This window comes from Selaginella moellendorffii, unplaced genomic scaffold, assembly GCF_000143415.4.
Source record: "Selaginella moellendorffii unplaced genomic scaffold, v1.0 SELMOscaffold_134, whole genome shotgun sequence".
NCBI lineage: Eukaryota > Viridiplantae > Streptophyta > Lycopodiopsida > Selaginellales > Selaginellaceae > Selaginella > Selaginella moellendorffii.
The window spans coordinates 156,538-181,996 of NW_003314395.1; the positions used below are offsets into that span (position 1 = coordinate 156,538).

The 25,459-nt window shown below is 45.0% G+C and overlaps 8 protein-coding genes across 9 annotated transcripts; 3 read left to right on the top strand and 5 right to left on the bottom strand.

Annotated features, from left to right (window-relative positions):
- Window positions 1–4,978: 4,978 nt before the first annotated feature.
- LOC9661555 lies at window positions 4,979–6,329 on the bottom strand. Its single transcript, XM_024666102.1, has 5 exons — window positions 6,224–6,329; window positions 6,109–6,155; window positions 5,929–6,059; window positions 5,530–5,853; window positions 4,979–5,443 (listed from the first exon to the last, which is right to left on the bottom strand). The coding sequence occupies exons 3-5, from the start codon at window positions 6,053–6,055 to the stop codon at window positions 5,136–5,138; spliced, it is 759 nt and encodes a 252-aa protein (XP_024521870.1). The 5' UTR covers window positions 6,056–6,059; window positions 6,109–6,155; window positions 6,224–6,329; the 3' UTR covers window positions 4,979–5,135.
- Window positions 6,259–7,730, top strand: LOC9661749 (UNC93-like protein 1). The gene has a single exon (XM_002992324.2). It carries the CDS (start codon window positions 6,277–6,279, stop codon window positions 7,666–7,668), a length of 1,392 nt encoding a protein of 463 aa, XP_002992370.1. The 5' UTR covers window positions 6,259–6,276; the 3' UTR covers window positions 7,669–7,730.
- Window positions 7,573–8,576, bottom strand: LOC9661556. The gene is made up of 6 exons (XM_002992368.2): window positions 8,532–8,576; window positions 8,401–8,457; window positions 8,080–8,348; window positions 7,888–8,029; window positions 7,748–7,822; window positions 7,573–7,684 (listed from the first exon to the last, which is right to left on the bottom strand). Exons 3-6 carry the CDS (start codon window positions 8,316–8,318, stop codon window positions 7,682–7,684), a joined length of 459 nt encoding a protein of 152 aa, XP_002992414.2. The 5' UTR covers window positions 8,319–8,348; window positions 8,401–8,457; window positions 8,532–8,576; the 3' UTR covers window positions 7,573–7,681.
- On the bottom strand, window positions 8,365–13,074 carry LOC9661750 (ISWI chromatin-remodeling complex ATPase CHR11). The gene is made up of 25 exons (XM_024666098.1): window positions 12,791–13,074; window positions 12,582–12,710; window positions 12,414–12,520; window positions 12,234–12,358; window positions 12,090–12,187; window positions 11,860–12,039; window positions 11,576–11,797; window positions 11,371–11,505; window positions 11,039–11,321; window positions 10,917–10,990; window positions 10,644–10,864; window positions 10,504–10,591; window positions 10,356–10,449; window positions 10,118–10,306; window positions 10,028–10,065; window positions 9,896–9,972; window positions 9,752–9,841; window positions 9,628–9,697; window positions 9,533–9,575; window positions 9,430–9,485; window positions 9,214–9,379; window positions 8,977–9,155; window positions 8,719–8,925; window positions 8,532–8,654; window positions 8,365–8,457 (listed from the first exon to the last, which is right to left on the bottom strand). Exons 1-25 carry the CDS (start codon window positions 13,013–13,015, stop codon window positions 8,440–8,442), a joined length of 3,237 nt encoding a protein of 1,078 aa, XP_024521866.1. The 5' UTR covers window positions 13,016–13,074; the 3' UTR covers window positions 8,365–8,439.
- Window positions 13,075–13,117: 43 nt separating this feature from the next.
- Window positions 13,118–14,893, top strand: LOC9662115 (mitochondrial thiamine diphosphate carrier 2). Of its 2 annotated transcripts, XM_024666101.1 has the most exons (8): window positions 13,118–13,247; window positions 13,302–13,424; window positions 13,491–13,593; window positions 13,722–13,840; window positions 13,894–14,046; window positions 14,114–14,245; window positions 14,332–14,551; window positions 14,608–14,893. In XM_024666101.1, the coding sequence occupies exons 1-7, from the start codon at window positions 13,122–13,124 to the stop codon at window positions 14,545–14,547; spliced, it is 972 nt and encodes a 323-aa protein (XP_024521869.1). In that variant the 5' UTR covers window positions 13,118–13,121; the 3' UTR covers window positions 14,548–14,551; window positions 14,608–14,893. The 2 variants fall into 2 exon arrangements, with proteins under 2 accessions (XP_024521869.1, XP_024521868.1); XM_024666100.1 differs by having other exon boundaries at window positions 14,332–14,893.
- Window positions 14,894–15,236: 343 nt separating this feature from the next.
- Window positions 15,237–17,716, top strand: LOC9661557 (ankyrin repeat domain-containing protein 13C). Its single transcript, XM_024666099.1, has 2 exons — window positions 15,237–17,156; window positions 17,231–17,716. The coding sequence occupies exons 1-2, from the start codon at window positions 15,501–15,503 to the stop codon at window positions 17,612–17,614; spliced, it is 2,040 nt and encodes a 679-aa protein (XP_024521867.1). The 5' UTR covers window positions 15,237–15,500; the 3' UTR covers window positions 17,615–17,716.
- Window positions 17,717–21,680: 3,964 nt separating this feature from the next.
- On the bottom strand, window positions 21,681–22,577 carry LOC9662116 (serine/threonine-protein kinase PEPKR2). Its single transcript, XM_002992371.2, has one exon. The coding sequence runs from the start codon at window positions 22,575–22,577 to the stop codon at window positions 21,681–21,683; it is 897 nt and encodes a 298-aa protein (XP_002992417.2).
- LOC112343127 lies at window positions 22,561–23,257 on the bottom strand. The gene is made up of 2 exons (XM_024666103.1): window positions 23,154–23,257; window positions 22,561–23,070 (listed from the first exon to the last, which is right to left on the bottom strand). The coding sequence occupies exons 1-2, from the start codon at window positions 23,220–23,222 to the stop codon at window positions 22,657–22,659; spliced, it is 483 nt and encodes a 160-aa protein (XP_024521871.1). The 5' UTR covers window positions 23,223–23,257; the 3' UTR covers window positions 22,561–22,656.
- Window positions 23,258–25,459: the final 2,202 nt, after the last annotated feature.

A 25,459-nucleotide genomic window follows, 5' to 3' on the forward strand; every position in this document is an offset into this window, starting at 1 on the left:
TGCGACTACAGACTTAGTATATAACATACCCTTTCTCTACTGTGCTTCTGTCAACATTTGATTTGTATGGGATTCAAATTTTGTTACAAGCACAGAAAGGTGAATACATTATATTTACATATTTACTGAAGATCAGTAAAAATCTATGGTATAATATTTGGAATATATAATTTACTCATTCTTAAATAGCACACCTTTGATGTTATAAGATATATATACATATGTATAAACACAACTATTATATGGTGTATAGATATAGATATATAAGGATAACAAATACAATTAGGATTATCCTAGTGCACTAGGACATATTACATAGATATACATCTTTAATTAGTACAGAATTAAACTAAACTAAAAGTGATTACATGTTTTATATTTTTATGTTTATTAATTTTTTATATAGCAATTAACAAGGAATAGTAAAGAAAAATAATTTCTTTATATAAAGTACTAACTTTTTTTAGCTTTTAAATATTTTATAAACTTCCTTATAATTATAATATTTTAAGACTAGAAACCTTAGTAGAAAGTTTCAATTAAAGAAGCTAAAATATATAGTTTCAATAGTTATGAATTTATCTAAAACGTCATTAAACATGAAAATCTTAACCATCTTTATATTTAGTGTAAATATCTTATATAGTATATATTGTTTTATTCCTAAAGGAACTGTTTTATGGGGCAGAAATAACACTTTAAATGAAGAAGAAATTGAAAATGTTTTAACTCAAATAAATAATCTTATATCAGAAATAATAACAACAAGATACTATCCACATGATTATGAAAATTCTTTATCTTTTGATTTTTTATGAGGTGTTATTGTTACACAAATTGAACGTATACCAAATAATTATCAACATTGTTTAATTAGAAATACAAATTTTGTAAATGGAGCCTCACTTTCTAGAAGTTTACATAATTTATTAAATATATATAAGAATGATATAATAAATACTCGTTCAAATTCTTGTCAAATTAATGGTTATACATATCAAATTCGATACTCTTTCTTTTTTTATAAAAATTTATTAAACTCAGACTTATTTGATAATAAAATAGCTATAAAAGATAAATGCCTAACAACCTTAAATGCTGGATTTGAAAATAATATTCTTTATACAGGGCAATTTTTAAGATCTACAAATGGAAAAAACATATTATTAATTGAATCAAATTGTAAAGTTTCATTATATTCTGGAAAAAATACTTTATGGAGATCAAATAATAAAGAAACTTACTATGGTTTGTGCTTTCTAAAACTTCAGATTGATGGTAATCTTGTACTATATACAAAAACAAATAGAGTAATGTGGTCTATTAATCAATACTGTTCTAGTAGTCCAAATTGTTTTTTATTTACTTATATTAAATTGGAAGATAATTGTAATTTGGTATCTTATATAATACATAGTAGAAACGTTTGGTGGACTACCAATATAATTGATTAAACTGGATGTTTAAATTAACAGTAAATTTGTTTTAAGCTATCAATAAACTTAATAATGACTTTTATTTACTTTTGGTTTTCTTGGGTGTAAAATTTTCCTAGAATATATAAGTACATTCTTTTCTCTAATTCTTTTCTACTCAATTTTTCACTAATTTTCTCTATTTACCATATTTAACTCTGTAATTAAATTGTTAAATATTCTTATTAAGAATTAGAAGTAAAACATTACAATTTTACTAACTTTCTGGATAGACTTACAAACATACCTTTAACTTTCTTCTATGCTTCTATACATGTATCATAGTAAGGTTTAAGACTCTCATATCTGGATCACTTCAAACCTCCAAGAAGTACCCTGAAAAGCTTCTCTATAGTGGTAATAAGTGCAACAAAGTGGGATGATTGAGAGAAGTGGATGGAAAATTAAATGCCAAAAGTCATAAGGCTTGGTTCCATGTGTCCCTCTAGAGGAAGTTTTTTAAGGGGGGAAACTTTTAACCCCTTGTTCCATGCACCCCACCAGTGACATGGTAGTGGAAATGGGAGGAAGGGGGCAATTGGGTGTCCTCTTTGAAAATTTCTCCAGGTGCCTGGAACCTGGTAGAACAAGTCAATAAAATAGTGCTACGTGTAAAAATAATAATCATTACTTAGAAAAGACAAAATGAATTTAGCTGAGTTGGCAAAAACTATATTATCATGTGGCATTTTCAAGGGTGGGTTACATATAACCTTAAGATTTTAGAAGAGGGGAGTTTTTTTTTCTAGGGTGGAGAAATTTCCAGGTGGGGGACATATGGAAACCAATAGTTGAATTATGCCAAAACACTAAAACTCTACAATAAATAAAGTGTATTGCATTGGAGAAAGTCCTCATAATACCAAAGAGAAAGATGAAAGATGGAACAGTTGGACGAATAAGCAATGTTGTGGAGAATGAATAATGAAGAAAAATAGGACTGTGAAAAGTGTGTAGATGGTGAAAAGAGAGGGTTGAAAGAGATGTGAAAAAAATTGATGAATGTAGCAAAACTTGGGAAAACTTGAGCTTTTAGATGATCAAGATTACCTAAACAAGAGATTGCTTCACAATGAACCTATGACTTCAGATTTGAAAGTAAGACAAAGAAAGAGAAAAAAAAAAGAGAAAAGAAAGTGGGGAAGAAGTCATTGCAGTAGAGATGGCAGTGAGATGATGTGTCATGAGGATGTAGAGGGCTGGAAGCTCTAACACAAGACATGCTGGATGTCTTCTGTCATTCTAGATGCCAAAGTCAGGAACTTGCACCAATATTCTAAACTCTGTGATGTTTAGGTCACACAAAGCCGAAAGCTGTGTTGTAAGGGTTGCAAGCTGAGTGGAAAACTCTAAGTTGAGATCCCTTACCCATGCAGTGTAGGAGATGGTGCAAAGAGTCTTGGAGATCTGAGAGTCAGCCGAAACACTTGCTTTCACCACCTTTGTCACTATGAAGCTGTGGAAACAGCAAACTGCTCTAAACAGGTGAAGTTGTGCCATGGCCATGCAAGCTGTGCAGTGCAGCACAGATTCACAAAGCCGGCAGTAAAACCTTGACTGGTAAACCTAGTGGGTGAAATTGCTTTAATGTTGAATTTATATTATTTTAAGGGCTGAGATTAAAGGCAGTATTTTGGGTTTATAATCTAATAAAAATGTTACTAATAGAATCAGTAAAGTCAAACAATTCTCTATGTCTTTAGTTATAATGGTTTTATGAGGAGAGAAGGTCTTTCATGTTGCAAAGGTAACCACATGACATCTATGACAAAGGCCTTTAATGTTTTTGCAAAATAATAAGATTCTAAATTAGATTATAAAATCAAAAATAAAAAGTATAAGACTGATTTTGCTATGAACTTTATAGTTGATTTAATTAATTCTAACTCCCTGGAGACTTGGCTCTCTAAGCCCCCATATGTTAAAGGAATTTAAAAATTAATTATTGGGTTTGTAGTGTTTTCCCTCTATTTTAAAAACTAGCTCTCATATTTAAAACTAAAAAATAATTAAAATTTATTTTCAAATTTTTTATTCATTAATATTCTATTTTATACAAAATTGATGTAATATCCAGAAAAAATGGAAATGTCCTATGAGACATCTAGAGCAATTTTATATATATATATATATATATATATATATATATATATATATATATATATATATATGCCTTTTATAAATGAAAATGTTTCTATTGTGTCTCTAGAAGATCCATAAAAATTATAGTTTAGATATGATAGAATTTCATTTAAAATGATTTTAATATTATTTACTTAAATCCTTTATATAAATATAAATATGTATATACATATACATACATACATATATGGCCAATTATCTTGCAATAATATTTATAAAGAGTTTCATAATTGTGACAGTGTGGCTCACCAAGTATATGGTATTATTTGACCACTCTTTAGACACTTATTGGTGTCAATGATGCTGTGTAAGTAGATGCCCTAATACTTTAGCTTGCAATACAGTGTAAAAAAATTATGTCAAGACCATATATTCAATGTGCTAAGGGAAATTTACTGTCAATACATTAGAGTTTCATAGATGACTGCATGCTGAAACCATATGGGGAATCAACTTTGCAAAAATCACTCTAGGCAACTATGAGTTAATGCAACTCTTATCACTCTCTAATCCATTTTATATCCTGTGTATATTTGTTTGCCCATAATCCCCCATATCACACATTATAAGAAAAGCTCCTCAAGTGAACCATAGAAACACTCTTGAGAGGATACATCTCTTCCCAACCTATAATTTTAAGATACCAATGCAATGTGCATCAATCCATCCCTCAATTTAACACTCACCATACAAAAACTTCTTTATTTGTTACAAAACCATTCAATTACAAAGTGTTTTTTATTACCCTCAATGCCCTGTGATGGCAAACTCAACTTGTGTTTAAAATTTAGCTTGTATACTGAAAAATGTTATGCCTACAAAGTCTAAACCCTATTGTTGATGTGTCAAAAAAGCTGATGACTATATTCTATCTATAGAAAAATCATTGTGTTGACATATATGTGTATAACAATTCAAATACAAATTTGTGTTAATTTTATATATCTTACAAACTTTTACATTTTTTTACAAGGCTGCCCACCTGAGTTACTCCTACCAAAACCTACCATCACAAATCTCAAAATTTATATTGGTGGATTTCAAATAGGAGGAAAGTTCCTCTATATTTGGTCCTTTACAAATTGCTTTTTGAGTTATTTTCTTTAGTTTTTTCTAATTTATTATACTTCTTTGCAAGTTTATGCTTTTGTGAATGAAATTTAAAAACTTTGAAAGCATTATTCTTTTGTCACTCTACCCTTTGGGTCAAATTAACCAAACCAAACTAAATTGCCAAATGTCAACCAAACCAGATTAGATTGCTAAATGTTAATCTCAATATATAATATAATTTTCAAGCTAATAAATAAAATCACTTGTTATACCAAATGTAAACTCTTGATTTAAACCTCAAAATCTCAAAAATCTCAAATTGAAGTTAAGTTATGCTTTAACAATACACATAAAATCCATCTTATTCCCCCGTATCTAGCCGGGGAAAATATCTAAAGAGTATTTCTAATATTCCAAAAGTAACTACCAATCACACTTTGCCAATCCAAATGTAATACGGCACCTTCAGAATAGGAACGTATGGGATTTTGCCAAAGCTGTTATCCTCGTAGACTGAAGAAAGATTGTTAGCCATTGGAAAGAAAAGACTTTACCAGTTGCAAGTCGATGCTCGAGATATTGTCGTCGTTCAGGTCCCAAGTCAATACAATCCAAATCAAACACGGCCCTCCAAAACCAACGACGGAGCCAAGAGTGCTGCCGCTCGGGCTTGTCAAACTTTGCAGACGTCGTGAAATCGGCCACTCCCACGATTCCATCCACGTCGAGATAGGACAGAGCCCGGTCTATCACCTTGATAAACTGCGGTATCACTGTCATGAACGACGACGAAGCAAAACTTGAGTGTCACGGCGAGCTCGGAAACAAAACAAATGTGAAAGAGTCTGCTCTCGCTTACTTGACAGGGAGTACGAGAATGTAACGAGAGTTGCGGGAGCCGGAGGCCGAAACTCGCAAGCGTCCTCTTCAATCACCTCGACGTTGGTCCATCCGAATCCCTCCACCTTTGCGGCAGCCACATCGCACAAGGCGGAGCAAAGATCAACCACGTAAATATTCTGGAAAGCCGAGAGGTCCAGGCACCTGGATAGCATTCTCACGTTCTCGGCGGTGCCCCCTCCCAAATCGACCCACACCATCCCGGATCGTCCCTGGAGCCGTGACGCACACTCAACCAGCATTTGTTCTCTCCCGTGGAGAAAGCCGGCACGAAAAGCGTCGTCTGCAGTTAACCATCATCTCAGTCCTTCCTCTCTCTCAAGAGAAAAGAAGCAGACAAACGAAAGAGGATACTTACATGCCTGTGCCTGCGAGCTGTAGAATGCCTGGAGCCGCTCCTTGTGAGTGTCACCAGTGATCCTCCCAAACCACATCGCCGCCAGGCACTGCATGTCTTGTTTCACGCTGTGGACCATCTGCGCCATAGCTCTTCAAGGGAGAGAGGAAGAGAAAAATATCATCCAGAGTAAAAACAAACCTATCTTGACGTTTTGTTCTTCGATGGCTACGCCGGCGAAACAGCTCCTGCGATGATTGAGTAAGTTGCTGGAAGAACAGTAGAACAGCAGCCCCAAGAATATATCTCCTCCCACCTTGAGTTTTCGAGTTCCTCTCCTCCACTCGAGCAGCTCCAAAGTCAAAAGCCATGGGTGTGGCAGTAGCAGCGGAGTCGGAGAAACGAGCGGCGCCACGCCTCCGCTACAACAGCCCTCTTGTCCAGGTGATCCTCATCGGCTTCGTCTGCTTCTGCTGCCCCGGGATGTTCAATGCCTTGAACAGCATGGGAGGCGGAGGCCAAGTCTCCAAGACCGCCTCCAACAACGCCAACACCGCCCTCTACGCAACCTTCGCGGTGTTCGGAGTCTTGGGCGGCGGGATCTACAATCTCCTCGGCCCCCGCTTCACTCTCCTCTTCGGCTCCAGCTTCTACGTGCTCTTCGCCGGCTCGTATCTCTTCTACAATCACCACCAAGACGCCAAAGGTGACGCCTTCAACATCACCGCCGGAGCTCTCCTCGGCATGGGAGCCGGGCTACTCTGGGCTGGCCAGGGAGCGATCATGATGTCCTACCCCCCCGAGAGGCTCAAAGGCCGCTACATATCCATCTTCTGGAGCATCTTCAACCTGGGAGCTATGATCGGTGGCTTCCTCCCCTTCGGCCTCAACTACAACCGGCCGAATGCCCAGTCCGTGAACGACGCCACCTACATCGGCTTCATGGTGATCATGTCCTTCGGCTCGCTGCTCACGCTGGCCCTGCTCACGCCCGACCGAGTTGTCCGAGACGATGGAAGCCGAGTCACTGCCATCCGCTACTCCAATCCTTTCACCGAGGGATGGGAGATCCTCAAGCTGTTTCTAACACCCAAGCTGCTGCTCCTGGCCCCTGCTTGCGTCGCTAGCAATTTCTTCTACACGTACCAGTTCAACGGCTTCAATGCGTCGCTCTTCAACGTGAGAACCCGCGGCTTCAACGGTGTCTTCTACTGGGGAGCTCAGATGCTGGGAGCCACTGTTCTTGGATTTCTCCTCGACGCCTGCCACCCGAGGAGGAAAGTTAGAGGATTCGTCGGAATCGCTGTGGTGGCAGTGTTTGGGATGGTTACCTGGGGTGGCGGCCTTGCCAAGCAGCTGGAGTACTCGCGGTATGATCTCCCTCCCGAGCTCGACTTTAAGAGCGGACCTGAGTATGCCGGACCGTTTATCCTGTTCGTCTGCTATGGACTGCTCGACGCTATGTACCAGACGCTGTGCTACTGGACGATGGGAGCTCTCACTGACGATGCTCTAGCGCTCAGTCGCTATGCTGGCTTCTACAAGGGAGTGCAAAGTGCTGGAGCAGCGGTGGCATGGCAACTGGACGCACACAAGGTCAGGTTTTTAGTCCAGCTGCTCGTCAACTGGGGACTCTTGGTGCTCAGCATCCCTCTGCTAATGCTTATAATGAAAGACGTCAAGGACTCCTGTGCAGGAGATGCACCACTTACAGCCGAGAGTAGCGCTAAAGACGGTGAGACCGCCAAGGAAACAGTATGAAGCCTTTGTAAAGTCACTGGAAGGAACAAAAGAAAACAGAGCTAAGTGTTTTTCAGCACGTAGAATTCTGGCCAAGCACCTGTGGATTGCCGAATGTATCCTCGTCGCCATCCTCGACTTTCTTTCGCCTCTCCGCGATCATCTGTGTGTATGCCTGCGCGGGAAGAACAGTGAGTGCTACAAACAAAGATAGAACTAGAAAAACTTCTGAAAGTTTACCTGTGGATACGAGTAGAGGAACACAAACCACCATGCTGCGATCACCAAGGTGACGAAAGAAGTAACCGGAATGGAGTGGAAAACTGGCCAAGACGCTCCAATCGTCAGCATTCCTGTGGCTACAATGCTCCAAGGCTGGCACCTGGAAGCAAGTAGCAAGAGTAGAACAAAGAAGGAGCTTTCAAGACGTACCAGGCAGGCTTTGTATCCCAAACGCTCTCGTATTCCAGCGACAAATCTTCCAAGTATTGTTCCATGTCGTCCACGGCTCGCTTTCCAGCGCTCCCATTCCCTGAAGCAAATGCCACAGTTTCCCGCTTCCTCGGTTCCCTCCTGCCAATGGCAATGGGCCTGCCATTCCGGCGCTGGCTCACAGACCTGAGACAATCTACGCCTGTGAACAACGAGGGGAGGAGCAACAATGCCGCCATAGCCAGAATTAAAACGAAGCCACAAAATCCCTATAAAGGCAGTAACTCTTTAAAGAAGAAAGCTTCATTTCTTCAAACTTACATTACATTATCGTTACCATTCAGAAACACTGCTGCTTTGCTACCTTCGTTTCTTCTTCTGCACCGCAAGGAAACAAAAACAAGTGAGTGAACTCGCGAAGAACTAGAAAAACGAAACTTGCAAGAACTTACAGGATGAGGTGTGTACGCAGCATCCACTGCTGCCGATTGCTTCTTTTTCTTCGTTGGCGGTGGCTCGTCTTCACCATCGCTGCCAGAGAGCTTTGGCCATGATCTCCTTGCTGGAGACGCATTCTGGAACGTGTTTGATGCATGTGTAAGAACGTGTTAACAGAAAAGAGGAATAGTATTGTTTTACCTTGACGAGCTTCTGGTCTTTCCTTGTATGTCTGTCTAGTTCCTGAATCTCCCTCTCGATCAAGCGGATCAGCGTGTCGCACCGCCTTGCGAGCTCTCCCGGGGTTCTCGACTTGATGAACCAGTCGAATCTGAAAATGGGTGACATGCGAATGGCGGTTTTGATCTCGTCCCAGTTGCCGTATCCGAGTTTATTCGTCATGCAGATCTGGAGAAAACGATCGGTACGGTTTGTGGTATCAAAACCAAACAAGCTTACCAAAAACCTGTCACATTCTTCATTGTATAGTTTACCCTTGTTCTGACCGTACTGGATTTTCAGCTCTTGCCACGGATTTTTGTATCGGTCCAGCTTCTTCCCAATAGTTCTCATGATTTCATCTTTTCTTGCGATGCGAGCCTCCCCGCGTTCAATGGCTCGCAAAATTCTGTCGTAGTCTAAATTACAGTAGCAGAACAGCTTAAACAATATGTTTCTTGACAAGGAAAAGCTTACCATTGAGCTCTTTGTAGCGTTCTTGAAATACCCTACAGTATCGTTCGACTTCCTCTTCGGTTTTTCCTTCCATTTCATTTGCAATGCTTGCAAAGTCGAATCTCCCATACTTCTCGCAACCTCTTACAAAAGCATTGAAATCTCGACGTGTCCAAGTACAAAATCCCTGACAATGCAGAATGGTTAAACTTCATGAACCACATCCAGTGGCAGTACCTCCTGAAGCAGTTGCTCCTTTTCTTCTTGCTCTTCTGCCGTGAGAGGCTCTCCATCTGCTAAAAAATGCTAAGAGAGGACTCGTTCAATTCAAAAGACCAACCTTCAATCTCTTCTGTCTCGGCGTTTCCTTCTTTTTGAGTTTTCTGATCAAATATCAGTCAGAGCTAGAACTTTCACAAATCGCATGAAAATTACCAAGCGAAACTTGACTTCTTTCTCGTACAGTTCTGTCAGCCGGTGAATGTTGAAAAATTGAAAATCGTGTCTATGTAACATTAAGGCCCCCAAGTAAAGCAACAGCATTTTACGTAAAGGATACAGTTGAGGCATTCGAGGAATTCGTGGCTCTTTAGATTTGCTCGATCCACCGGTTCTCATTGCTTGCTTGAAATAATCGGATTCAGAGTAGCTACAATAGTCAAGAGCATTAGAGAAAAGGTTGTTTATTCGAAGAAAGACTCACTTGCGTTTCCTTTCTCGCTTAGGTGGCTCAATCCAATTATCGGCAACTAGTTTTTTAAAGTCAACTTTACCTTCCTCCTGCACACACAGGCAATTTGATTATTTTCTACTAGGCACAACGCGATACTCTAACCTTGTCATCGTTGCCATCAAAGTCGTAAAATTCGGCAGCTGTTAAACGAAACGCTAGATAAGGAGAACACAAAAACGCACTAGAACTTACTGTCGTCCATCTTAAATTTGATGGCGTCCTCCGTAAATTTCTTCATCTTGGCATCAAGTTCAGCAGTGGCTTCTTCTCCTTTTGCAATGATGCGATCAATATCTTCCTCCGTGATAGTGCTGTCATTGGCGCTAAATACCATCTCCGCGCCAAATCTTACCATCTGCAAGAGCTCATCTTTGTTGACAGCTGCAGCGAAACGGAATGATTACAGAGTTTCAAACAGAGTTTGAGGAACCTCTCTGTTCAGCTAGTCGACCCTGTTGGATCACCAAAGCATCCAGTGCAAGCTTTTTGTACGCGCGTTCAATGACTTTCTCTTCAATAGTATACTGAGAAACAGAAAACGAGTCAGCAAAGAAATAACACACAAGTCATCCTTTTACCTGCGTGCAAAATCGGAAAACTTGAACTTCTTTTTTCTGTCCAATCCGATGTGCTCGATCTTGCGCTTGCAAATCGACTTGAGGATTCCTGCAGCATAATTTCTAAAAACATGCCACTCAGAACAAATCATTATTATTACCAGTCACTGTCATAGAGAATAACGATATCGGCAGTAGCCAAATTGATACCAAGACCGCCGGCTCGGGTCGAAAGCAAGAATATAAACTTCTCACTTCCTTCTCTGTTGAAAGCCTCAATGGCAAACTCCCGGTCCTCACCGCTAGTTCCACCATCGATTCGGCAAGATGGATATCCTCGAAAGATACAGTAGTCTTCTAGAATATCTAGAAGACGCGTCATCTAGAAATGTGTAGTGTGTCAAGCATTGGAGCACATCAAGCTCAGCTCATACCTGAGAAAATATTAGTACGCGAGAACTTCGCTGCTTGAGTTTTGGGAGAAGCTTGTCTAGAAGTACCATCTTGCCTGCAGAAGTTCGTTTTGTAAACCTTCAGTCATGCAAATTCGGCATACCAGAGTTTTCCACAAGATGCTCCCCAGTGAAATACGGAGGCCCAGGTTCGGCACCCTGGAAGAGGTATGGATGGTTGCAACATTTACGTAATTGCATGGCTATGTTTAATAACCGTCTACGCTCTCCGCCTGTATTAATAGCGTCGATGTCTTTCTGAAGTAAAGCCTTGTAGTAATTTCTTTGCATCTGAGACATCCCAACTTTGAGGATTGTCTCCTTCTTTGGGGGTAATCCTCTTTCAACATCCGACTTGAGACGTCTTAAGAGAAATGGGCGTAAGACCTGAGAAAAAGTGTTACTCATGGTTGATTTATAAATGCTGGATAAGTACCTTGTGAAGTTGCTGAATGACCTCCTGCTGATCATTTTCTCCAGAAATCTGAAACCACTCGTCAAAGGTCTCAGCAGAGCTAAAGATTTCGGGCAGGAGAAAATTCAAGAGCGCCCACAGCTCGTGCAGGTTGTTCTGTGGTATAAAAATGGGAAAACAAGGAAAAAGGGTAAAATAAATAAGCACGTTCACAACTATCTTGTACCTGAAGCGGTGTTCCAGTAATAAGAAGCCTATAGTTTGTGGAGAATAAACGCATGGTTTTCGCAAGCAGAGAGTTTTCATTCTTGATGCGATGAGCTTCGTCGATGATGATGTAGCGCCAACTGAATTTCTTTAAGGCCGCCCTTTCTTTTATTGCCATTTCAAAGCTTGTTACACAAACATCGAACTTGCCAGCAACAAGCTGATAATCCCTTTGTTGTGCCTGCAATACAAGTAGACAGCTGTTGAGCGCACAAAACAAAATAAATCGAGTTTTATTATTACCCTTTCGTCTTGTGTTCCATGAAATTTGAAAGCCCGTAGCACGGGACAGAACCTCCGTATCTCATTCATCCAGTTGCCTAGAGTTGATTTCGGTGCAACCACCATATGTGGACCTGAAATGCCTCTGGACTCGTGGAGGTAAGCCAGAAGAGATATCGTCTGCAACGTTTTGCCAAGCCCCTGCAGTCACAGAGAAAAGAGTTTGAGAGAACTAACAGAACATTTGCTACCATTTCGTCGGCGAGAATTCCATTTATCCCGTTTTCGTAAAGCCTTATCAACCAGTTAAGACCCGCAAGTTGATAGTCCCGCATTTTTCCAATAATGCCTGAAGCAATAGTTAGTGAATCGTAAACAGCAAAGGAAGCACTTACAAGCTGGTTGTGCGACAAGCCTTGTACCTCCGGAACCCCCTGCTCCATCACCCAAAGCAATTTCTTCTTCCTTCAAATACTCAGCGTCCTCCTCTTCTTCTGTCATCTTCGACGCATGTCTACCCCTAACGAGCAAAACAGTCGTGAAAAAATGCTCACGAAAAATCTCATGAACCTTACTTGCCGCCAGCTTTTTTCGCTTTGGCTTTCTCGGCTCCCTGTGCAAAGTGAGCAAAAATCTCCGTCTGCTCCAACAGAAACTTGAGCCGGCCTTTCGCCTTCGTTTTCTGAACAAGAAGAAAAAAACGTTATTCGTTTCAAAGCATCCAAAGAACAACGGAAACTTGCCATGTCCGCATCAACGAGGGAGTTTTGCTTCTTGAGAAACTTGTCCACTTCTTTCTTCTTCTTCTCCTTGAGCTCCTTGAGCCTCTCCTTCTCCCTCCTCGCAATCTCGCGCTTGGAAGGCGAGCCAAGCTACGCAGAGAGAAAGCTCGAACCGATAAACATAGCTACATTTTTGTACGGAAGAACACTCTGACTAGTCTAGAACAGACCTCGTCGTCGGAATCGTCGTCCCCGTCGGCCTCGTCCGCCATGGATTCTTCCTCCTCGCCAGCTGACTCGACGTCCTCAGCTTCCACATCTTCTGGCCGCGCTGCTTCTTCGATCTCCTCGAGTTCCTCCTCCTCCTCCTCGTCATTCTGTGGCACTACCTCTTCTTCCTCCTCCTCCTCCTCCTCCTCGGACGAAGGAGAGGGAGATTTCCGGCGCCTCGCCATCGCTCCCCAGCAAATAACCTAGAATGCCGCTCCCTCCCCTTTTACTCCCTTTTCCCTCTTTCCACTACTTAAAGCCACTGGAGAAATATTATAGGGCTTGAGGGAAATGGGCGGGGCGGACATGGGAGGATCCGTGAAGCGAGCGACGATCGATGCTGTCGCAGGCGCTGTAGCTGGAGGAATCTCCAGGACGATCGTGGCGCCGCTCGATGTGATCAAAATCCGGTTCCAGGTAAGGCGATTTCCTCGCTCACAGGCTCAATCGCATCGTCTTCTCGCTTCCCAGGTCCAGCTAGAGCCGACGAGCCGGCGATTGAGCCAAGGATCTTCATCCTTTCCAGGCGGTGTCTCGAAATACACGGGCATCGCACAGGCTATGCGAGACATTTTCCGCGAGGAAGGGATCCCGGTAAGAGAAAAAATCCTTTTTCTTTCTAACAAAGGGATAGAAGATAGATCGCGTTGCATGTGATAGGGCCTATGGAGGGGAAATGTTCCAGCTTTGTTGTTAGTCATGCCGTACACTGCTATACAGTTCGTCGCGCTGCAAGGATTTCGATCCACTTTCTCCAAGGGAGGTCGGCATCTTCTCTAGAACTTTGCATAGAGCATCCTCTTCTTTCGTCTCTTTTACTACGTGCCTCTCCAGCATCGATTTTTTATCACCATTGGAGTTTGATCCTAAGTTTTAGCGGTTTGTGTGCAGGTGATGTTAGTCCCGTCCTGTCGTACGTGAGTGGAGCTGCTGCGGGGTGTGCTGCAACTATTGGATCCTATCCTTTTGATCTTCTACGTACGATTCTCGCTTCGCAAGGTGAACCAAAGGTGAATATTTTCTTTCCCGTGTTTTGCCGCTGAAAGATGTATATGTTCTTCAGATTTATCGTTCTATGAGACACGCATTCGTAGATATACTACAAACAAGAGGATTTCGAGGCCTCTACGCCGGACTAACTCCTTCCCTGGTTGAAATCATACCTTATGCCGGGCTCCAATTCGGCTCGTATGACACCTTCAAGCGATGGGCACATGTAAGAAGACTTGTCTTTGGTGTCACTTAAAGTTTATCTCTCTCTCTCTCTCTCATTCGTTGTGCAGCGTCTGGATCAGTGGAGGGGTGTAGACCGCCCGGAGCTTTCAGGCATGCAACACTTTTGGTGTGGTCTAGCTGCGGGTACGTTCTCCAAGACGTGCTGCCATCCACTAGACGTTGTCAAGAAGCGATTCCAGGTGCGAAGTCTCTGTCAATCGCTTTCGTTTTTCATCTTCTTCCGGTGTAAAAACACCCTTGTTTTCTCTTGTTTTCAATCACCCAGGTGGAAGGCCTAGCTCGTCACCCACGCTACGGTGCTAGAATAGAACTCAAGGCCTACAAAAGCATGGTCGACGCGATCCGCCGGATTGTACAGCAAGAAGGCCTGGCCGGGCTCTACAAGGGGACTTATCCGTCAGTTATAAAAGCTGCGCCAGCCGCTGCCATCACATTCGTCGTTTACGAGAAGGCTTCAAAATGGCTAGAGCTACGGTGGTGACGAGGTGATATCTACCTTCTATCACTCACATATATGGTTTTAATTTCTCGTCAAGCACAGTGACAGGGAAAGCACGCACACCACCACCTCTGACACTGGTGGTTCGTGAATCCATCGCTCGAGAGCTGCTATAACTTCATCGATTTTCCTTCATCTAGCAGATTCCTTTTGTTCTTCCCGAGAGAGGGGGAGAATTTTTGTGGAATTCAACACCGGGACGCTTGTCTCCTCGGGGCTTGTAATGTAAAGATGAGCTCGCACTTTCACAGAAATGGGGCTTGTAAGTTAAGGTTTTTGATTGCACATGGCCCATCTGGAATCCAGCTTTTGGTTCTTGTGAGGAAAATCACTGTGATCACTGCGAAGAAACTATTTTCTAAGGTTTGTAACTCACGTAGTTTTGTTTGTTCTTGGCGATCATAGAAAAATAGCCATAGCTCTTTCTAATGCTACAAATATCTTACCTCCATCCGGTAAAAAAATTCTTAGAATTTGAGGATCACACATGAATCAAAGATAGCAGTAGTACGTACGTGCCAAAATTATGAGAAAATTACCTGACAGTTACTGCCAAAACTTTACCCCGCGCCGTCGAGTCGTCGTTGAGCGGAAATTATTCTATTCTCGAAAATAACGGAATATTCGTCCGGCAGGCAAAGAGTGATGCCGTTTGCACGGCCGAGATTCGCTGCTCGTTTTGGTGCCCAGTCCGCCATAGCCAACGAAGAAAGAAGGCGAGCCAGGGTAGCCTTCTTGCTAGGGTTTCGCATTCTCTCCTACCCCAGCTGGTTTCTCTGCGCGGCTGTGCGCATTCTTCCCTCCCGTGCTGCTGGATTTCGACCATGGCGTAATCGCGTACCAGGTTTGCAAGGCATTGTGATCTTCTCCCCAGGATCCAGCTGATCCGTGGGCTAGATCTCCCGAAAGCCCTGGTTCTTGCGGGGTAGTATGAGATGAGCAAGACGATGGGGCAGGAGATTAACCAGTACGCCCACAGCCCCGTCCACTGGGCCGTTGCCAGGGGCGATTACGCGGCGCTCAAGCGGATTCTCAGTGGCCTTCCCCGCCTCGCCAAGCCTGGCGAGGTTCGCACGGAGATCGAGTCGATCCAGGCGGAGGTCAAGGCCGATGCCATCGCGGCGGTGATAGATCGCCGAGATGTGCCCAACCGGGAGACGCCACTGCATTTGGCGGTCAAGATGGGCGACGAGACGTCGGTGGAGATGCTCATGCAAGCCGGGGCGGATTGGAGCCTCCAGAACGCGCAGGGATGGAGCGCCCTCCAGGAGGCGGTGTGCGCGCGAGAGGAAGGCATAGCCATGATCATCACGAGGTACTATCAGCCCATGGCTTGGGCGAAGTGGCTCCGGCGGCTGCCGAGAGTGGTGGGAACAATGCGGCGGATGAGAGACTTCTACATGGAGCTCACGTTTCACTTCGAGAGCTCGGTCATTCCTTTCATCTCCAGGATTGCTCCCAGCGACACTTACAGGATATGGAAGAAGGGTGCCAATCTCAGGGCGGACATGACACTCGCGGGCTTCGATGGTTTCAGGATCCAGAGGTCGGACCAGAGCTTTCTCTTTTTGGGCGATGGAAGCGACGACGGCAAGCTCCCTTCCGGGACCCTCTGTGTTCTCAGCCACAAAGAGAAGGAGATCATGAACGCTTTGGACGGTGCCGGAGTCCAGCCCACGGAGTCCGAGATCGCGCAAGAGGTGGCGGTTTTGTCACAAACCAATATCTACAGGCCGGGGATCGATGTCACACAGGCCGAGCTCCAGCCGCATTTGACGTGGAGGAGGCAAGAGAAAACCGAGATGGTGGGCTCGTGGAAGGCGAAGATATACGACATGCATCATGTGACTGTCAGTGTCCGGTCGCGAAGGGTTCCAGGAGCCATGACAGACGAGGAGCTGTTCGCTTCAGAAGAGGCCGAGGGAGAGGACGACGAAGACTACACCGATCTTCTAACCGAGGAGGAGAAGCAGCAACTGGACTCGGCGCTCAAGGCCGAGAATGGCGAGTTTATCGAGAAGGGATTTGACAAGGGTGGCAAGGACAACAGCAAGCTTCGCAGGCGCTTGGAGAACGGGGGGGATGATATTATATTGGACGGATTGCTCGACGATGATATGAGCGTAGGGGGTGCTTCGTCTGGCTCGGATATCCACAGGGAGGACAGGAAGAGCTGGTTTAGCTGGGGGAAGAAGAGCGTCAAGCATGAAAACGCAAAGAAGGTGGAGCCGGCAAGGAAGTCTCTCAGCGTAGAAGTAGAGCGGGGTGGCAGGAATAACAGCAGAAAGTCTTTCGACAGGCGACCATCGAATTATAGAGCGGAGGACACATTCGAGCTCAAGAAAGGATACATGGACAAGCCTGCCAGGAAGAGCGTAAGCAGGGAGTCGATTCACAAGCCTGGAAAGGCTGGCGCCGAAAACGAGTACCAGAAGGGATTGAGGCCGGTGCTGTGGCTCACACCGGATTTTCCTCTGAGCACTGAGGAGTTTGTGCCGCTACTGGACATTCTGTCCAACAAAGTGAAAGCGATCCGGAGGCTACGGGAGCTCTTGACAACCAAGCTACCGACTGGAACGTTTCCAGTCAAGGTAAGTTTATTTTCTTTTCTCGTTTCTCCAGTTCTTCGGTGACCAAAGTTTGTTTGTTTTTTCCTTCGTCTCAGCTGGCCATACCAGTAGTGCCCACCATCAGAGTCGTCGTGACTTTCACTCGCTTTGACGAGATCCGCGCGCCGTCGGAGGAGTTTTCCACGCCACTCTCGAGTCCTCGCCACTTCCAAGACGCCAAAGCCAAGGAGGGCGATGCTCCGCAAGCACAGGCATCATCGGCGAGTTCATGGTTTTCGTGGATGCGACCTCACAGCCAGGCAAGCTCGTCGGCGGTGTCGGACGATCACGGGCCCGACTTGGTGGATCCGTTTCTCATCCCCAGTGACTACACCTGGGTGGACGTAAACGAGAAGAAGCGGCGAGCCAAGGACAAGAAATCGAAGAGCAAGAAGAATAAGAAGCCTCCTCCAGCGCAGGGAGAGACAACGAAGGGCTAGTCTGCTTGCTAGCTCTCACAAGTTACAACAAACAAAGGCTTTTGGATTTATTTTTTGTAGGCGATTTACCACACGAAATGAAATTCTTGTGTTCTTTCTTCACTTGTTGTATAGGGTGGAACCATACGAATTAGCAGCGATGATGATCAGGAGCGTGATATAAGTGCCCCTCAGAGGAATTTTCATCAGCTTTTTCACGTAGGAACCAACGAGGATTAGAATGCCGACGAGAAAACACGTACCCATGGTCGACCACGATGCCTTCGCGTCGTTAAAGTCGTAGACAACATAGAGGAGGCTGAAAAAGAGTGGTGTCATCATCACGGACAAGCTCACAAAGAAGATCATCCACATAGAGAGCATGAGCTTTTTGGCCTCTAGAGCTTTTCCCTGACCGTTATCAAGAAATGCTATTAGACACCATGCCAATCCAAATGCCGAGATGGTTGAAGCGAGAAGGAAGTGGAAGCAACGCCCCTTTTCCACTGGTGTGGCATTCTCTTTGATGAGGGAGATCCCTGACTGGAGGCATGTAGAAGCCACAAAAGTGAAAGGCGTAATCAGCAATTTGGCAAACTTCAATGCTTCTTTGTTGGGGGCAGCATTAGCTTCTGCAATCTTTCCCGCTTCTTCCATTAAACTCAAAGTCCTTCCCCTGCAAGCTGCCGATTTTGTTGAGCGGGATGATGAGAGTGCTAATCTGGATCACATGGCCTTGATCGACCAGCAAAACACACTATATATTCTTTAGATTCCGTGGAATGCCTTGAATCGGTATTTGCCGCACGATAAGCGACTTGCCACAAATAATCATATGTATACGTTTCTTTGTTTTGTTCTTACAAGTCAAACTGATTCTGGCATTTTGCTACATGAATAGCATTAAGCGAAACAAATCTCCAAGTGTCACTTGATTTTACATGGGAATCCAATAACCTACAAACAGTTTCTTTGTGTCTTGTTTACATAATCTTGCAAATCAAGTTCCTGGTAAACAGCTCGCTGGTGTTGTTCACGATCCAGGGGTGACCAAGAACTTGCTCCACCGTCAGCCTCCGGCTCGGATAAACCTCCAACATCCCCATGATCAAATCCTTTGCCTCGCTCAACACATCACTCCAATCCAATGCAAACTCCACATTGTCCACGCTTTTCAGCAATAACTCCACATAATCAGAGTGGTATTCAGGGAACGCCACCCTTCCGCTAACGAGCTCATATAGAATGAGTCCGAGCCCCCAAACGTCCACCGCTTGAGTGTAGTATTTCGGCCATCCGCCCTCACCAGCCCTGAGAACATCTGGCGACATATACCCAGGGGTGCCACAAAGGTGGTGCATCTCGTCTGCCCGGTCAGTCGCAACCCCAAAGTCAGACAGCTTCACCTCGTAAGGTTGCGCTGGATGCGTCAGCAAAACGTTTTCCAGCTTCATATCCCTGTGCACCACCCCAAGGTTGTGCATCTCCCTCAGCGTCTCGGCCAGGCTCTTGGTCACAAACGCCGCCTCGTCATCCGCCAGCCTCCCCACCATCTTGAGCCTGTCCCGGAGAGTGCACGAGCAGAGCTCCAAGATTAGGGATCCCCACCAGCGGCCCTTGCGCTCCTCCTCGACCATGTCGTAGATCTCTAGTGTACCATGGCAGCCATTGAGTTTGAGCATGATTTCCTTCTCTCTCTCACCCGATCTCTCGAAGCTCTTAGCCGCTAGCAACTTACCACCCATTCTAAAGCTTACAAGGTGTACAGTGCCTTGCCCTCCCTTTCCAAGCTCAAAACCCACATCATACATCTTTCTCAAGGACGAGAGCTCCTCGCTCACCACCAACTCACCACTCTCGACCGCTCTCCACACAGTCATGGCGATTAAACAACGAGTGTTAGCGTGACCTAAAGGGAGCTGCCTTTAAGTCTTGATCAAACCAGATTGAATTATGATCAAGACTTGCAGACCTTTGCGGTGAATTCCACGACATAGAGATTGTTTCCTTTGCTTGTTTCTTTCGCTGTGCCCGTGGCTCCTTCAAATCTTCTGGTGCCACCAACGATGGCGAAGAGAGCTTGAGATCCAGCGGTCGAGCTCCCGGCCTCGCCTTGAAACTCGAGGCTGCTACCATCAGCAAAGGAGCAATGCGAGGACTGGAAGCTCCCAGGCCGGTGTTTGCAAGGATTCCCATGTATGTCCCATGGATAACCTGGTATAGCCCTTGGTGGAGACCGAGAATGGGGCTGCGAATGTCTGCATTGATCCGGTCTACCAGCGTTGTCTTTGGGAAGAACGTAGAACTCGGTTTGGTTGATCCCCGTGTCCGTAAATAGGGACTGGCCTTGGAAGGTGTAGGTCTTTCACTGTTTCACAACTTCACAAGATTCAAAGCATCGATAAGAAAATGGAATCTATACCTTGGAGGACGATGCTGATGTCGCTAATGCCAATGATCAAGAAGATCCCAATTCTAGAGGAGGCCATTGGCCCCATTGTGTAGAATGCTCTAGCCTAGAGCTCTCCATATCTTAGATAAATAGATAGATACCAGAGTACACGTGAAATACGTGAGCGTCGATCCATTAACACTGGGCCGAGGCTGAAGAAGGACGAGATTGTGAAACAAAACTTGGCAGGAAGAGCTCGTGCATGTCGCCGTTGGTTTCTCGACACAACAGTCAAGGATAATTTGTTCAATCTCTCAAGTATAGAACTGTGCATTTCATATTAGTCCCAGCTGCACCATACAGGGCATAGACTACAAAAATTTGAATTCCCATATAATCTATAACAAGGAAAAAAAAGGAATGAGATCCTATACTAGTTATCTACCTTTAAACCTCGCAGCTGGATCACACTTTAGTCTCCTACAAAATCCAAGAACCAGGTTCTGCTTCACTTTTTTCACGTTTAAGTTCATGGCAGAAGGGGCAACAATTGCTAATTTTAATGAGGCTAACGGGAAAGAATCATCGAAGCTGGCCCACGAGCAGCTACTAAAACCTTTAAAACCCCTCATCAAAATCTTCCAAGATTCATGCCACTATTTTTTCATGTATCTAAGAAATGGATGAGCATTAGCGACATCATCATCCTCCATTTTCTTATCTATGCGATCAATGAAGACATTGGCAGCCCCCTCTTAAGCTCTTTTCGCCATTGTCAGAGGCACCATAAGGTTTGAAGGAGCCACAGCACTGCGAGAGAAACGAGCAAAAAAACAAAACCAATCTCTGTAACAAAGAAATTGTAAATGATAAGTAAAATGACAGGAGTGCCTTTCAGAGGAATCCTCATCCTTTGGAACAGCTTTTTCACGTAGGAACCAGTGAAGACTACAACGACCAAAACTAAATACGCACCCATTATTGACCACGATGCCTTGGTTCCGATGAAATCGTAGACCACATACAGAAGGCTGAAGAGGAGCGGCAACATCATCGTAGACAAGCTTGAAAAGAAGATCATCCAAATAGCTTTTTCACCTCAGAAGCGTTTCCTTGTTCGTTCTCACCGATCGCTATTAGACACCTTGCCAATCCAAATGCTGAGATGGTTGAAGCAAGAAGGAAGTGGAAGCAACGCCCCTTTTCCACTGGTGTGGCATTCTCTTTGATGAGGGAGATTCCTGACTGGAGGCATGTAGAAGCCACAAAAGTGAAAGGCGTAATCAGCAATTTGGCAAACTTCAATGCTTCTTTGTTGGGGGCAGCATTAGCTTCTGCAATCTTTCCCACTTCTTCCATTAAACTCAAAGTCCTTTCCCTGCAAGCTGCTGATTTTGTTGAGCGGGATGATGGGAGTGCTAAGATGGATCACATGGCCTTGATCGACCAGCAAAACACACTATATATTCTTTAGATTCCGTGGAATGCCTTGAATCGGTATTTGCCGCACGATAAGCGACTTGCCACAAATAATCATATGTATACGTTTCTTTGTTTTGTTCTTACAAGTCAAACTGAATCTGGCATTTTGCTACATGAATAGCAACGTGAAACAAATCTCTGCAAAATGGCAAGTGTCACTTGATTTTACATGGGGATCCGATAACCTACAAACTGTTTCTTTGTGTCTTGTTCTTACATAATCTTGCAAATCAAGTTCCTGGTAAACAGCTCGCTGGTGTTGTTCACGATCCAGGGGTGACCAAGCACTTGCTCCACCGTCAGCCTCCGGCTCGGATAAACCTCCAACATCCCCATGATCAAATCCTTTGCCTCGCTCGACACATCACTCCAATCCAGTGCAAACTCCACATTGTCCACGCTTTTCAGCAATAACTCCACATAATCAGAGTGGTATTCAGGGAACGCCACCCTTCCGCTAACGAGCTCATATAGAATGAGTCCGAGCCCCCAAACGTCCACCGCTTGAGTGTAGTATTTCGGCCATCCGCCCTCACCAGCCCTGAGAACATCTGGCGACATATACCCAGGGGTGCCACAAAGGTGGTGCATCTCGTCTGCCCGGTCAGTCGCAACCCCAAAGTCAGACAGCTTCACCTCGTAAGGTTGCGCTGGATGCGTCAGCAAAACGTTTTCCAGCTTCATATCCCTGTGCACCACCCCAAGGTTGTGCATCTCCCTCAGCGTCTCGGCCAGGCTCTTGGTCACAAACGCCGCCTCGTCATCCGCCAGCCTCCCCACCATCTTGAGCCTGTCCCGGAGAGTGCACGAGCAGAGCTCCAAGATTAGGGATCCCCACCAGCGGCCCTTGCGCTCCTCCTCGACCATGTCGTAGATCTCTAGTGTACCATGGCAGCCATTGAGTTTGAGCATGATTTCCTTCTCTCTCTCACCCGACCTCTCGAAGCTCTTAGCCGCTAGCAACTTACCACCCATTCTAAAGCTTACAAGGTGTACAGTACCTTGCCCTCCCTTTCCAAGCTCAAAACCCACATCGTACATCTTCCTCAACGACGACAGCTCCTCGCTCACAACCAACTCACCAGTCTCGACCGCTCTCCACACAGTCATGGCGAGATTAAACAACGATTATTAGCGTGACCTAAAGGGAACTGCCTTTAAGTCTTGATCAAACCAGATTGAGTTATGATCAAGACTTGCAGACCTTTGCGGTGAATTCCACGACATAGAGATTGTTTCCTTTGCTCGTTTCTTTCGCTGTGCCCGTGGCTCCTTCAAATCTTCCGGTGCCACCAACGATGGCGAAAAGAGCTTGAGATCCAGCGGTCGAGCTCCCGGCCTCGTCTTGAAACTCGAGGCTGCTACCATCAGCAAAGGAGCAATGCGAGGACTGGAAGCTCCCCAGGCCGGTGTTTGCGAGGATTCCCATGTATGTGTCCATGCATAACCTGGTATAGCCCTTGGTGGAGACCAAGAATGGGGCTGCGAATGTCTGCATTGATCCGGGTCTACCAGCGTTGTCTTTGGGAAGAACGTAGAACTCGTTTTGGTTGATCCCCGTGTCCGTAAACAGGGACTGGCCTTGGAAGGTGTAGGTCTTGCACTGTTTCACAAGATCCAGATGGTAGAAATTCTTAAGATCTTGACTAGCAATGCAAAGCATGGATAAGAAAATGGAGTCTATACCTTGATGGACGATGCTGATGTCGCTAATGCCAGGATGATTAAGAAGATCCCAATTCCAGAGGAGGCCATTTGGCCTATTATGTAGAATTCTCTAGCCTAGAGCTCTCCATATCTTAGATAAATAGAAAGATACCAGAGTACACGTGAAATACGTGAGCGTCGATCCATTAACACTGGGCCGAGGCTGAAGAAGGACGAGATTGTGAAACAAAACTTGGCAGGAAGAGCTCGTGCATGTCGCCGTTGGTTTCTCGACACAACAGTTGAGGATAATTTGTTCGATCTCTCAAGTATAGAACTGTGCATTTCATATTAGTCCCAGCTGCACCACACAGGGCATATCAAAATGTGTGGACTACAAAAATTTGAATTCCCATATAATCTCAAAAAGAAATAACAAGGAAAAAGTCTCTTCGGAGACACCAGATAAAATTGGAACGATAACAAGGAAAAAAAAAAGGAATGAGATCCTATACTAGTTATCTACCTTTAAACCTCGCATCTGGATCGTACTTTAGTCTCCTACAAACATCCAAGAACCATGGTTCTGCTTCAATTTTTTCACGTTTAAGTTCATGGCAGAAGGGGCAACGATTGCTAATTCTAATGAGGCTAACGGGAAAGAATCATTGAAGCTGGCCAAATTGCTGATTACACCTTTCACTTTTGTGGCTTCCACATGACTCCAGTCGGGAATCTCCCTTATCAGAGAGAATGCAACGCCCGCAGAGAAGGGGCGTTGCTTCCACCTCTTTATGGCTCCAACCATCTCCGTATTTGGATTGGCAGGGTGTATGATAGCAATTGTTGATAACAAGGAAAGAAAAGCTCAGGAGCTCGACAATCTCATGTCCTTTCTTTAGGTGATCTTCTTTGCAAGCTTGTCTATGATGATGTTGCTGCTCCTCTTCAGCCTCCTGTATGTTGTCTACGACATCAGCGAAACGAAGGCATCGTGGTCAATAATGGGTGCGTATTTAGTTTTGGTCGTTGTAGTCTTTACTGGTTCCCACGTGAAAAAGCTATTCCAAAGGATGAGGATTCCTCTGAGAGGCACTCCTGTCATTTTACTTATCATCTTTGCTGCTAATACATATGGATAGATTTACAATTTCCTTTGTTACAGAGATTGTTTTTGTTTGTTTGCTCGTTTCTCTCGCAGTGCTGTGGCTCCTTCAAACCTTATGGTGCCTCCGACAATGGCGAAAAGAGCTTAAGAGGGGGCTGCCAATGTCTTCATTGACCGCATGGATAAGAAAATGGAGGACGATGATGTCGCTAATGCTCATCCATTTCTTAGATACATAGAAAAATAGTGGCATGAATCTTGGGAGATTTTGATGAGGGGGTTTAAAGGTTTTAGTAGCTGCTCGTGGGCAATGCAGCAACACCACGAGTGGGCGGGGCTCCGGTCGTGGAGGTCCCCGGCGGCGCCACCCAATGAGCGGCGCCGCTGGGGGGATGCCGGCCCTGAGATGGTGGCGACTCCCTTAGATCACGCTGGTTCTTTCTCTCCTCCCCCTCGCAGCCTCGCGGAACGGGGCGCCTTGATCCTCGCCACCCCTCGTCCACTCTCCAAAGCCCACTTGACGCACCACGCTTACAAGCTTTGGTGCAGTGGTGCTCTTCCGATTGGTGTAGCGGCCGCCATGGATTCTCCCGCAAGGCCAGAGCAGCCTCAGCTGGTAAGATTCTCCAAAGTTCTGGGGATATCTCCCAGCGTTCATATGATCCATAACTTGGCACACATCGAGCTCAACGCCGTGGATCTTGCATGGGACACTGTGGTGCGCTTCTCGGCGTCGGGTGGCGAGCTCGATTCGCAGTTTTTCGCGGATTTTGCTCACGTTGCGGACGACGAGAGCCGGCATTTCTGCTGGTGCGAGCAGCGATTGAAGGAGCTTGGTTCCAGGTATTTAGAAACTTGTAGTTTTCTCTTCATTTTTCGTTTCTTTACCATAGTTACGGAGATGTTCCGGCGCACAATTTGCTCTGGAAGGATTGCCAGAAAACTTCTGGAAGCGTGGATGCTCGTCTCGCAGTTATGCCAATGGTCCAGGTGCCTATACGCTTCCACTTGAAGAGCTAAGAACTATTCTACCAAGCAACGAAAGTAGAAATAGAAGGAATGGCAAAACGGGGATCAACCAAAACGAGTTCTACGTTCTTCCCAAAGACAACACTGGTAGACCCGGATCAATGCAGACATTCGCAGCCCCATTCTTGCCAATCTCAGGGCGGACATGACACTCGCGGGCTTCGATGGTTTCAGGATCCAGAGGTCGGACCAGAGCTTTCTCTTTTTG

Coding starts and splice junctions, on each gene's coding strand:
- LOC9661556 (XM_002992368.2), bottom strand. CDS start 8,318: ATGGCGGCATTGTTGCTCCTCCCCTCGTTGTTCACAGGCGTAGATTGT. Junction 8,030..8,079: donor TGGGATACAAAGCCTGCCTG/GTACGTCTTGAA, acceptor ACTTGCTTCCAG/GTGCCAGCCTTGGAGCATTG. Junction 7,823..7,887: donor TCCTCTACTCGTATCCACAG/GTAAACTTTCAG, acceptor CTTCCCGCGCAG/GCATACACACAGATGATCGC.
- LOC9661750 (XM_024666098.1), bottom strand. CDS start 13,015: ATGGCGAGGCGCCGGAAATCTCCCTCTCCTTCGTCCGAGGAGGAGGAG. Junction 10,865..10,916: donor GCGTACTAATATTTTCTCAG/GTATGAGCTGAG, acceptor ACACATTTCTAG/ATGACGCGTCTTCTAGATAT. Junction 9,156..9,213: donor ACGCTACAAAGAGCTCAATG/GTAAGCTTTTCC, acceptor ACTGTAATTTAG/ACTACGACAGAATTTTGCGA.
- LOC9661557 (XM_024666099.1), top strand. CDS start 15,501: ATGAGCAAGACGATGGGGCAGGAGATTAACCAGTACGCCCACAGCCCC. Junction 17,157..17,230: donor CTGGAACGTTTCCAGTCAAG/GTAAGTTTATTT, acceptor CCTTCGTCTCAG/CTGGCCATACCAGTAGTGCC.
- LOC9661749 (XM_002992324.2), top strand. CDS start 6,277: ATGGGTGTGGCAGTAGCAGCGGAGTCGGAGAAACGAGCGGCGCCACGC.
- LOC112343127 (XM_024666103.1), bottom strand. CDS start 23,222: ATGGCCTCCTCTGGAATTGGGATCTTCTTAATCATCCTGGCATTAGCG. Junction 23,071..23,153: donor CATCAGCATCGTCCATCAAG/GTATAGACTCCA, acceptor CTTGTGAAACAG/TGCAAGACCTACACCTTCCA.
- LOC9661555 (XM_024666102.1), bottom strand. CDS start 6,055: ATGGCGCAGATGGTCCACAGCGTGAAACAAGACATGCAGTGCCTGGCG. Junction 5,854..5,928: donor CAGCTCGCAGGCACAGGCAT/GTAAGTATCCTC, acceptor GGTTAACTGCAG/ACGACGCTTTTCGTGCCGGC. Junction 5,444..5,529: donor ATTCTCGTACTCCCTGTCAA/GTAAGCGAGAGC, acceptor CGTTCATGACAG/TGATACCGCAGTTTATCAAG.
- LOC9662115 (XM_024666100.1), top strand. CDS start 13,122: ATGGGCGGGGCGGACATGGGAGGATCCGTGAAGCGAGCGACGATCGAT. Junction 13,425..13,490: donor TCCGCGAGGAAGGGATCCCG/GTAAGAGAAAAA, acceptor TGCATGTGATAG/GGCCTATGGAGGGGAAATGT. Junction 13,841..13,893: donor CTTCGCAAGGTGAACCAAAG/GTGAATATTTTC, acceptor TATGTTCTTCAG/ATTTATCGTTCTATGAGACA.
- LOC9662116 (XM_002992371.2), bottom strand. CDS start 22,577: ATGACTGTGTGGAGAGCGGTCGAGACTGGTGAGTTGGTTGTGAGCGAG.